We start from the raw sequence: 12,516 nt of genomic DNA on the forward strand, positions 1-12,516 counted from the left end.
ACTACGATCCCTCTCGCGTTTCTTCTTTCGAATGTAACCCTAAAGAAGAAGAGCACTTTGTATATCTCCGACGCGGCAGTCAGAAAAGGTTTTCCGAGCAAACGGGGAACGACTCGATTTCATGGGGTCACCGGCATCGGACTTTTCAACGCCGACTTCGTCAACGATTTTACGAACCCTCGCCTAAAGTCGAAAAAATCCCGGTATCCGGTTTCGCTTAGATTCGGCGAACGAGGCATCACGACGCAAGGCATTCTCGTTCTATCAGCGACGCGTGACTGCATAAACTGCTTGCGTCGGTTTAACGATGCCACGTCGGTATCGTCGTCGTCGTCGTCGTCGTCGACAGGCCCTATGTTTTCACTGTATTTTCGGGTCATAAAGTCACATCCGCACACCCCACACGGAAGAACTATGTATTTAGATGAAATTAGCACTAAGTTCTCCACTGTCTACGTTTAAATTTAGCAGCGCGTGGCACTCGAAAACCATAGCGCTTGTATCGGACTGTTAACGAGATTGCGTTATTACCCTTCGGTACTCGTGACATTACTTCCGGGTCCTTCGGTGCTGAAATCCAAGATTTAAATTGTTCGAAATTTGCTCTCTCATATTTTGACGCACAAGTGAAATTCAACCGATGGATCGCGCGCGACATTCACATTGTTAATGACGAAATCTCGTTTCTGTGACTCGATCCTCGCTCGAAAAGGGGTCCGCGCCGAAGAAAAGAAGAGGAAATGGTAACTTTAGTCGTGGCAGTAAATAATCCAGTCGGCCTTTATTATGCGGGATTCATGAAAGAGCGCGTATATGACAATGATATTCAGTCGGGGGACGCGAATGACGTTCGGACCATCAAAACGGCACGAGGCCACCCGTTATATAGCGGAGCGGGGATCTGGAGGGTGGAAAAAACATGGAAACCGCATATCGTCGAGCACCCCCGCGTCGCGAGGGTATGAGGACTGGTTCCTTCCTTCCGGCTTCGTCGTCTCTCTGTTCATCCCTCGGATTCGTTCGTTTCGCGATTCTAACAGCGTCTTTAATTAAATTGCTTCGGGAAGAGCAGTCTCTCTTTCTCCCGCGCGCGCGTTTTTTGCCTTCTCATCTTCTCTCTTTCTATCCGCGATTCGAACGACCTTGGCCACTTCGCGGCGCGGAAATTGCGGCGTGGCATTTGGCAAGACAAACTTGATTCCCTCATAAATCACTTGCCCTTCGGCGACGTTGTTTGCTCGTTATCCGCTCTCCGAACTTGGCAAATGCGATTTTCAGATACAATTATACATTTCTGATACGTTTCAGTTAATTGCTCACGGAATACTTACACCGTTCAAATAAATAAGTCACGTTTCAGAGATTTAATTTTAATCTTTACGTGAGATTTGATTTTTTTAGAGATTTGATTTATTCGCGGATTCAGATTAACAATTTGGCCCATCTTGCTCGCTGTCCTGGAAGGTATTCGGTATTCGGTGGGAGGCTGCGGTTGTAACGGATACGAAAAGAGTGCGGCACTCACCTCGACAGTATCTTGGATACACAGCCATGAGATACCCTGAGTTGTCTCGAAATGTCGCACGGTCGGACGCCGCTGTGCGCTAGCTCGACGATCCTCTGCCTGACTACATCCGGTAGGGGCCTTCCGTTCACAAAGACGCCGCCGAGTTGGTTGACTCCGCCATGACCTGGAAAAATGTGGATCGATAATGCATTAGTCGACTAAGACTCAACTCTTTGAACTTGGTAATAAATCCGAGCATTATAACGTTTATATCAGAAGAAATATGCTATATTGGTATTGTATAGCAAAAACACGTAAGCCGCCTCAATATTGTCTATACTGTCTCGGTTTCAAAAGCTGTGATAGTGCCGGGCACGAATTCAAAAGGTTAATATATCAGCCATGAACAATCCACCGTGAAATCACGGTGTTAAATGCGATTTGCGTGTGAATTAGGCTTCACGCGCGTGCTAGATCCACGATCGTTAAAGGAAGCTGGCAGAACGGATCGCAAACGCCAATGTAAATCTTCTGTCTCGAGCGGTCTATCGCTACGGAATTATTCCACTTGACAGATTCCGTGAAAGAATGTCGTACCGTTCGCCGACGAGATTTTCTGTTGAGAGAGCGACTTGTCTCACACGCTTTGTTTGTTTTAAAAATAATGATTTATTACACACACATACACGCATACTCACATATTTACTTTTATGTTTGACATCTGTATAAATCTATGGTATCTAATAGTCGTAGTGACGTAATAAAGCACGCGATAGATCGAACGCATCGGGAGCAAAACGCAAACTTTAATATTTCTGCCGGCTCATCATTTTCGTAACATCGAGAAATATTCCAGGGTCAATGTTGCGAAAGCATTCATTATTATTTCATTATTATAGTCTACACCCCGCTGCCACTCGTGTCTGTTCTATGCCGCCGCATTCGCAGGCTTCATTTTCGCGCGTTAAAGCTGCCTAATGCGATAAGTTCGAGCCAATATCGTAATGGAGGGTTCTGCGTCGCGACATATGTCTCCCTATTCGTGCCAGTGCACCGATGATTCGATGATCATCGTTGTTTCCGATGAACCCTCGACGACAATGAGTTAAGTTGGCCGCTATCGCTCTTATGGCAGCCTGGCTGAATATTTTTTCTGCTTGACACTTGTTCCGACAAATACATTCTTATATCGGGATGAGCAAATAATAAATTCGGGAATTATTGTTATTCATATACTTTCAAGTTTTCTGATTACAATTATCATCTAATTACAATTTTCGACGTTTTCTCCGTTCGTCGTAAAGTCAATTCGAAGGAATAAATTAAACGTGTGACAACGAGTCATCGCCACCGACATCGCGCGCGCGTTCGCATTTCCATCCGAGGGGTTTCGTAATTACGGTAACACCGCGATCTATGAGGCGTGAACCACGACATTTTTTTGCCGTTTGACCGTATATCGTATCGTTCACTCGATGATCTCGCCGTCGCACGAAGACAATGAGGTCTCCGCGATCATTACTGGAAACGATACGCGCTTTCCGGTCGCAAATCAATTCGCTCTCGCGTTTATGGTCGCATCCCCGCGGCGCGGCCGGTAGTCAGGGGGATAGTTGTTGGGATCATGGTGGCATTGCCAGAGCGAAAGCACCATGACTACCCTACGCGCACACACGCCGTCACGCCTGCTGACCACAGCTATACGAGGGCTCTGAGTCCGGCCTGGACCACCCCCGAATCGGCTAGCTGCCGCTACTGCTATTGCTACTGCTACGAGTTTTGCTGCCGTCGCTGGAACTGGCCACCATATTACTGGGGCTTATTGCCGTCGCTCCGTGCCGTTCCGCACTTCTGGGATACGTCGAATCGAGAGATGCAACGTCTCGTCTACGTAATTACGTTTCTCTTATATTGTCTATATGTCGCAACTTTTTCTTTATATCTGGGAATATAATATAAAAAATTGCGGGATTTGCTAGAAACTATCGTGGTAACGAAAAACCAAAACAAGCTTTCGATTTTGACTAGCCTGAAGAAGATTGATGACGTTCGTTACTTTTCGTTTTATTTGCTTCGAAGTGTTTCAATAGAAATAGAAATCTCTTATTCGATGAAGATTCGATAGGATGCGTTCACGATCGTCAATCAATGATTCGCACGCAATTTCGAGCTATATCCAAGTTAGTGATTCCATAAAATTGGATTTATGATTTTATCACCGTTTCGATTGACAATCGGAGAGAGAAATCCAATAGTGTTTTTCCTAATCAATTCTAAGCAATTGGAACCGCTAATATAAAAACGTCGATGCAAAATAAGATGACCTGGCTGTGCGCCGAGCTGCTGCGGACTACTTCCGGACAAATGCGATCCCCATCGGCTGAGTCGCCATTACATTTTCATTACGCGACGTGCCCATGTCTCAATGGCTACTGCCGCGCTAACGATATCCTTGAAATCTCGTCGCGGTCTGAATTGAGATAACTCAATCCGGTTTGCGTTGTTTCTCAGATCTCATCAAAGCCGATTTCTCCAGAGAAATGATATTTACAATGATAAGAAAAAATATTTTTGCGAATATTGACGCGTTTTTTAAAGGAATGAAATTATTTAAGACGCATTAATTATAATTTATCAATTTTACAAAGTATGTAGATTAGCTCTTTTGAATTTAGAGATTAGACTATTAAGAGAATCTAAACTTTGTATACGGTGGAAATATTTGACTGCACACATATGCGAGGAAACTTATACAGCCGTCGTTCCACATTTGTGTGCTAGCGGAATGGAGGACCGATCCAGGAGAATTCCAGAGCCAATAAAATGAGCCCTAGTGATACACGATCGGCGATTCGGTACGTGTGTATATTGGAAGCCAAGAACTTTGATATAGATTCTCGTGTAGTCACTCGATATTTCTCCAGCATCGCGCTGCTTTGTTCCCGTATTACATTACGCCTTGGCGTTATGTATTGCCGGCACGCCTGAATACGACGGACTTTATTACCTGTTGGCTAGAAAAATACGCGTACAAGTGTAATTCATCGGTATAGCGTGCGATGCCTTAGAATTTCGCTATTGTAATCAGAACAGTTATGCCGTAATTGAAAAGCACGTTAATGTCATTGATAATAAAGATTTGATTAGATTTTCTCATTGACGGACTACTAGTGAATAATGACACAACGTAATATATGAGATAATATATTATGATGAATAAAAATGTTGTATTCTTAAATTTCTCGAGTTGTAAAAAGGATGCACACGGTTCGTTATAGATAATTTTACAACACGTGGCCGATCAGTGATTGCCGTCATTCTTGTTAATGTTGCATAGTTATTAGCATTCCATTAGATTTAACGGACCAGCTGCGCGCTCATAAACGGAACGTACGGTGATTTTGATTGCTACAACTTTAAAATAACGCTCGAACTAATTAATACGGTCCGACTGAGGATTGAGTGGAAATGCTTGCGGATCGGCGAACTTGTTATTTTTATATGTAATGCTCTAGACAAAGTTATGCGAGAAATCATTTCTTAATAGACAAATTATAATAATTTGATTAATAATTTTTTACAACGAGATGGACCAAACACATTATTATAGAAACTGTCGGATGCGCAACATTTTTTTTTTTACAAATTCAAGGGAAGAGAGAGTTTCAAGGTTTTTGCGAATAGCTCCTACGCAGATCGTCAGCTACAATGATTGCGGTTTAGTTTTTCGTCGGTACTGGTACCGCTACGGCTCAGTTAACGATCGAAGGCCACTGGATTTCTTGTTTTCGCACTCTCGTTTACCCACCGATACCGTGGAGTCGCGACTCTTTTCTGATCCTCTCATCTTGTTTGCTCTATTTAATCGATGCTCCGTCGGCGAACTCCAAGAGAAATCGTGTGATCTCGAGAGAATCGTTTTACACGCGAGAATGTCGCGTTTCGCGGTTCTTCTTGCATTAGTTATCGACATCCGCTGATAATCGCATTTACATCGAACTTATGCGCAGCTTCGAGTCGCGTTAGAAGAAATATAAAATGTAAAGAATAGACGGTAAATTGAAAGCAACGAAAAAACTCCTCGTATGAAGAAAAAGTCTCCGATCGCAAGGTTAGATCCATTTATATCTAGAATATCTATTAAAATCATGCCGTTATGGTTGCCACCGGCCGCAAATACTTGTTAACGTGAGCTGAGAATTAACGAACAAAATAGAATCGTGACGATTGAAATTTATCGACGCTATCGAGTATATTCGCGATATATCAATAATCTAACAAGATAAAAGAAGAATTGTGTAAGACAATAACATTGTAAAGATAAATTTTGATATTGTAATCCAATTTGAAATATACGTATATCACGCGCGAATATAAGCAGACTCGGATAAATTATTCAGTCGTGCTAGTTATGACGGTGAAGAAGAGAAGAAAATAAAAAGAGACCTATACTTTCTAGCGAGACGTTTAAAAAATATATGTGGAGTTAAATATCTTACAAGTGTAATATTCCATCATGTTTTGATTATATCGGTAGGCACTACTCAGAGTAGTGCTGAGGTCCATCGCGGCACTTCCAGGCCCGACGGCCATCGGGAATCCAGCTGCCTGCTTCTCCCGGAGCGGAGCAGATTTTATATGCAATGTATTAAATGCATCCGAAGGACGGGCGGTCCTATTGACCGCCGATAAAGACCTCTCACAGATTTCCAGAAGTGGCTTTCGTCTCTTTTTTACGGGAACGAAGTGGGTCGGTCTATGGTGATGCGATACAATGACTGTCATCAGGAGCGTCTTTGTGGCGGACGACGGGTGGCTGCGGATACCCGGTCGGCCGTCGCTTCATCTTCGAGAATCAAGTGCCGAGTGTCTCGCTGCACCGTCGAAAAATCAAATCTGACCTACAACTCGCACGTTCACAAATGTCGCGCAGTACCATTCACAACATCGTCCACATGAGCGGTCAAAGATCCCAGTGTCCGCTCAAATCTCACGTGCGAGAGTTTTCACGCGCGCTTTATGTAATATTTTCGACTCTTCTTAGGAGACATATTGCACATAGTCCTTATACGTACGCGGTATGTGAAAAGTATGAAATATCAACGACGAACTTGTATGTTACAGGTACACTCGAGATATGATATACACGACATGCACTGCTGTTATCGTTCGTCACAATCACCAATCCAGCTCACTGCATCCAAGTCATGCGTCTCGTCGACGACACAAAGGTGAGAGTTTAACATGTCCAACGTTTCAGTAGGTAGTCAACGCTTATCACTGTATTCGATCCGCTGAACACGCTGAGATGTGGATTTTCTCAAGACGGCATTATCAGAATATGTCGCGTTATTCAATACAGCATTCATCCCGTGAATTATTGACAAGCGATAGACAGGCGCGATAGTGAACCGGTTGGTCGAATCCGAGATACGCGCGGGACGTCGAGCTTGGCGACAAACGAAACGCCAAACGCTCTCCGTCCAGGCGCGAAATTCTTAATGGCTTCACGGTATGCGGAAAGAAGGGAAACAAGTCTCGTTCACGTCCGTTGGTCGTTATCGTTATCAGCTGCCGCGGTTGTTTTCGTGCTCCCGAAGAAGCGACGCGAGCCGTGCCGCCACGGCAAAACCGGGCCGACGACGTCGAGGAGTACGAAGGTGGCTTCTGCCGACGGACACACGTGACTTCGGACAGCTTTTCGACCCCCGCCTCGCGGCGGCGAGCTTTCATCCCCACGCCGCGCTCGACCCCGCCTTTTGCATCCCTCGATCAGCATCCAGCCGGGCCCGATTGGTCGGCGCGATGTAACCGCCGGGTGGGAGAGCACCCTGCGACGAGGGGTTTCTACGGAAACGGCGGCAGCGTCGCGCGGGATAACCTCGTTATTGGCATCGCGGCGACCTCGGCGGGAACGAGTATGGGACCCTCGGATGACGGGTGCGGGGAGGCAGGAGAGTGGCGGAGGACGGTGGATCTCGGGATGGAAGAGAGACGAAGGCGAGCGCGAAATAAACGCTCGCCGGCTGGTCTACCGCCAACAGTCCCGCGCGAAATCACGCGGCGCACACCCCTGTGAGCACTGCTTATTCATGAGAGTGTCCCTCTTCTCCGGGAGAGAAGAGGTCGTACCTCTTGGACTCCCTCGGATGTCGCGCCCTATCGATTTTATTTATTTAAAAGTTACCCGCCCCGGTTTCTCTCCACCGTACGGCCGCTTCTGCGGCGTGTGGCATTTCATTCTGCGGAATGGATCATGGCGTTTTGATCGCTGATCGATGAAAGAGAAATTCAAGGAAAGGAAAAGAATGGGAGAAGTACGCGAAGCAAGGTTGAACAAAACGTATTTGTCGATTTGTCGTTAACGAGTTCACGAAAAATGAATTTTCATAATAATTCAAGTCTTTGGATCTCATACGATTTTCATGTATCTTCAGAATTTTTCGTGGAATTGTTCTTCTGATAGTTTCCTTCTTCGATTGTTTCTATTTAATTCTTCTTCCTCTCGTATTGTTATAATTTATTCATTTTATCGATCCTTCTGTACGCAAAGAGCAGTTCAAGGATATCGAATGGCTATAAACTTATTTATCGTCACATTTTGGAGATGAAGGGTCAGAAAAGAACAATGGCGGCCAGACGAAGCCACGCAGCCAAATATATTTAAAAATTAATGCTGGTCGGCTGGTATACTGCCAATATTGCGCGAAATTATTTGATTGTCTCTCCTTCAGCGGGAATCTACTTCTTCGAATTTCCAACTTCAAATCGAGTTTTGTTCAACAATTAGTCTTTTTTTTTATTCTTTACGTACGAAATTATTCTTCTACACCTTTCACGGCAATCTCTTCGTCATCGATTTGTCATCACCAACAATTCACTAAAACATGGAGGTAGTGGAGACTATTATATTAGAGATATTTCGGTTTAGTTTGTAAAGATTGCTTGAGCACGATGTTTTGTATACAATCGTATGCGATCCTATTTGTATTATGGCGTTACAATAACTTAGCACTGAAAGGGTTAACGCTCTTGGAGCGTATCGCGCGACGTCCCGCGGCATGCATCGCCGCGATTAATTACGAGACTGATTACGTGGAGACAAATACCGTGGATACCGCTCACGGACTCTGCCGCGGGACAGCAAAGGTGGCCGAGGGAGAAAAGGGCTTTGCAATCTACACATTGCGAGGTGGGGAAGTTAAAGCGCGGAAGGTGGAGCGCGATGTATACTACTGGTTTATGAACTGCGGCGTACTCCCTCTCCTGTGCAACGCGTTCCTTGGGAACTTATTCTCGGACATGATACGTATCGTGAAATATAGATACTTATTCGCCGGAAGAGAGTTACAGTTTATAACGCTTAAAAGTTCGAATGGTACAAACTATTCGACATTTATCGCTCGTAAATAGAGCCGCTCATCTCTGTATTATTTATATTTGTCAAATCGCTTACATTTTGTTCATATACCTATAACATATCTTAATGTTAAATTTAATCAAATTGTGCAGCGTTGTGTTTATATGCGTAAAGCCTGAAATAAAAAGAAAGAGAGAGACAGACTTTTTATCTGTAAAAATTAAAAAGATTCATTTTACATCAAAATGATCAACTGGATCGTATAGTATCATCCTTTCTAAATGTTACGCCGAGAAGGAAGAAACTGGGCCCTATTCTGAGCCGCATGGATCGGGCCGGATCGCCCGGAAGGTGCGGTCAGGCATCGTCGTCGTTGGTGGGACCGTCGTTAGGCCGCGAATCTCACAAGGGTCCGGTTTACATTTGAGTGCGTTCTTTTGCGAGTTCTTTCTCTCTTTCTTCCTTTCCAGATCCCCGCGTCGCCTCCTCCGCCCTCTCGGCCTGCGCACGCTGACACTAGATACCCGACATCGCGAAACTTTACATGTGTGTCTTGTCAAAACGGTGTCGTTGCGCAACCGGTGTACGCGACACCGACACTCGCACTCGGGCGAAACGAAACTTCCTAGCAGCAACACGGTCGATTCGATCGTCGATTCGTGAGAATATCGACGGAACTCGCGCGGGAAGTCGGGAGCGTACAAAGTTACTCGACTTTCGAGACATACGTGTGAGAAAGATTTTTATTTTTCGCTCTTGGTTGCTCTAAGAGGTTGACCTTACTTCACCGACGAGAATTTTTAATTTCCAAACAAGAATTCACTTATTCAGGGATTTGTAATTTTCTAATTCACATCGCCGTGCACGTTTTCTTATATAGAGGCGACATGATGATAAATTAGTATTTCGTGGCGGATCCTTGGAGAGATCCCGATGCTTATTTTCACCCCTCGCAAAAATTCTTGCTTCACCTGACGCGTGATCCTCACGAGCACGGACCCTTCATTCGTCATTACTACGCCGGTGAACCTAATCTCTCGAGGATCTCGTTCGAGATTACGCTTTGGCATATCATTTGCCTGAACGAACGAGCGGCTCCGGCCGCGTTGACGGGTAATATGTCCTCTACATGATTGCACCGGTGCTCGACGCTGAGACGACGCATTTGTAGGCGAATAGGGACGCACCGTGGACCCGGAGGCCCTGCGGTGTAGGCGGCGGAGGGTAGGAAGCATCGCTGCGGTGTACGCGGGGGCAAATGCAGATGAGGTCACCGTACGGGGTGCATCGATCATTGGGGTAATGCGGCTGCATCGTGCTCTTGGCTGTCCCTAATCAGTGCCTAGACGAGCTACTATCCTTCCTAATCTATGCGACCGACCGCCGCATTAATCTCCTTTATCATAGTGCAAGAACGAAAAGTTCGCGAAACTATAACGGGGCATCTGTGAAATTAACGATATTGTTAAGGTATACGTCATATGATAATATATGTTCTTATCGCTCGTTACGATTCAGAAATTACGGTGAAATTACCGGCGAATATATTTCTTTTCGAAAAGAGATTCTATATATCTTATCCTGATTGAAAATTACGAGAGCAAGGATTAAGCTGCTCCGCGATTTAACTCCGGTAGCATCCAAAGGACATTTTCATTGTCGCATAATCTTGTAACGGTTACACAAAGAATTTACCCCCGACAAAGTTCCTCCGATGGCGGTACTATAGCGGGAGGAAAGAAAAGGTGGGCGGCGATAACTCACAAGATTTGATGTAAATAGCGCACTTACTTATTCGCCAGTGTCGCACGGCAGAAGTTAAAAATACGGAGGGTAAGGTGAGGGGTTGCTCGTGCGGGAAGGGAAAGAGAAGGCGACTTTTTTGCGTAATGAAAGCAATCAATTCAAGTCCCTGCCGTCTCCACCATTCTGCCGAGAGTGGTAGCCGCGCTCTCTCGATCCTTCCATCTCACCCGTTCTCCCTTACGTCGCGTCGCTTGGTCCTGTTAAGGACGTAGGAAAGGAGGTGGCGGTGGATAGCAATAGTGGTGGTAGTGGCGTCTCACCCTCGTTTCACCGCACCGTGCCCACCCTCTTTCTTGCCACCCCAACGGTGGCCGCAACCACTTTTGTAGTCATCATAAAATGCCCTGCTTTCAAGTTCCGACGATTGCTACTCTTTTTTTTCGGTCCTCCCATTGCGAGGGTAGTGCGGCGGTGGAGAATAACGAAGTGGGGATCGCGCGAGGCGAAGGGAGAGCGACGCGTAGAGAATGAGAGGAGGCGGCTGAGGTGGCGGTTAATTCTGAGCATTCCTGCCGGGGAACGCGGGTATGGAAGGACGATCTCTTTAAAAGAGCACTAAAGTATCGTTAATCTTAAGAAGAGGAGCTCTTACTTTCGCCCGGACAGACCGGTTAGACGCGTCCGCTTGATACAGAAAGAAATTGCAACGCCTTGAAATAAATCCTCGTCGTTCTGCGACGGGACTTTGCCGGCGCGACACAGCTATTTTATTACTTAAAAAAAAAAACACAAATTTTTTCATATTCCGACAGTATGTTTCATTCAATTAATTATATCGCAATTGAATGATAACATCAATTTTTATAGCATATTGTGAAATTTAATCAGATTCGCTAATTGACTGTACGTAGCATATATATATATGTACATATATATAGTCAGATAATTAATATAATACGCGAGAATTTTTTGTAGATAATCTTAATGTAAATGTGTATTACGTTTATCTTTCTGAAATACGTGATAATGTTACGAGAATGGGATTCCTTGACAACAGACAAAGAAGCAACTTTCCCGCGGGAAATGCTAAATGTCAAATACACAACCCTCCGACACTCCCGCGGGAGCTAAAGGCCAAAGCATCATAATATGATTACGTTCTGTTCGTTATCCCCTTGTTTAGAGACACGATTATTATTGTGCGTCGAGCATCGTCGACAGATTTATGACAATGTGTAATATAATATCGGACGATTCGATTGCAAAAATGATGGATCATCTTCATTCAAACGTACTTTTTCCTTTGTTTTTTTTTCCTTTATATTTATGAATTATATTACACCAAATACTTAATCAAATTTTTATAATATTTTTCTGAATTATTTCACACTCATTCTTTAAAGCGTCCACTCGTATCATGATACAATAACTTGGATTTTCTTCTTTCCTTACGTAGACGACAAAAATAAAAGATACTATTTGCGTTTATACCGAAGAATAATAGGGAGAGAAATTGGATTCTTGCGCTTCTCCCGAGCAAGCTGCATTTCTAGAAGCTCTCCGTATTAAGCATGAATAACGTTACGATGATGGCTGGAAGAAGGGTTGTGTCGCGCGCATAAGGGGGACGCACTCGAGTGGTTCGTCGTCGTCTTGCGGTGGCGGTGGGTGGAAAACCTGGAGGATTTGCCCTCGTAGTGTAGCTAGGCGCGAGGGGTGGTAGCTGAATGTAGCGAGTACGGGACACGTGTTGTCGCGTGCCGCGGTGGACGTCCGTGATCTATGCGCCGTCACTACGCCTCACATATATGGAAATTATTGCCACGCAATCCGGATACGCTGCTTTTCGACGCTGCGCGCTATACGCGCATCGCGGACCCATCTCGATTTAGCCGAGTATTTT

The 12,516-nt window shown here is 45.0% G+C and overlaps 1 protein-coding gene across 9 annotated transcripts in view; it reads right to left on the bottom strand.

Moving 5' to 3' along the window:
- Sv (paired box protein shaven) overlaps positions 1–12,516 on the bottom strand; it is a 120,181-nt gene that overhangs the window by 27,382 nt on the left and 80,283 nt on the right. For 3 of the 9 annotated variants that reach the window (XM_071771609.1, XM_071771558.1, XM_071771550.1), the window contains exons 1-2: positions 6,007–6,622; positions 1,526–1,691 (exon numbers count right to left, since the gene is read on the bottom strand). In XM_071771609.1, the coding sequence (XP_071627710.1) occupies positions 1,526–1,691; positions 6,007–6,292 (452 nt within the window). In that variant the 5' untranslated portion in view covers positions 6,293–6,622. Of the gene's footprint in view, positions 1–1,525; positions 1,692–6,006; positions 6,624–12,516 lie in introns of those variants that run through there. The other 6 variants (XM_071771574.1, XM_071771585.1, XM_071771564.1 and 3 more) reach the window with 3 other exon arrangements.

The sequence above is a fragment of the Temnothorax longispinosus genome, chromosome 1, assembly GCF_030848805.1.
Source record: "Temnothorax longispinosus isolate EJ_2023e chromosome 1, Tlon_JGU_v1, whole genome shotgun sequence".
In the NCBI taxonomy this organism is placed as follows: Eukaryota; Metazoa; Arthropoda; class Insecta; order Hymenoptera; family Formicidae; genus Temnothorax; species Temnothorax longispinosus.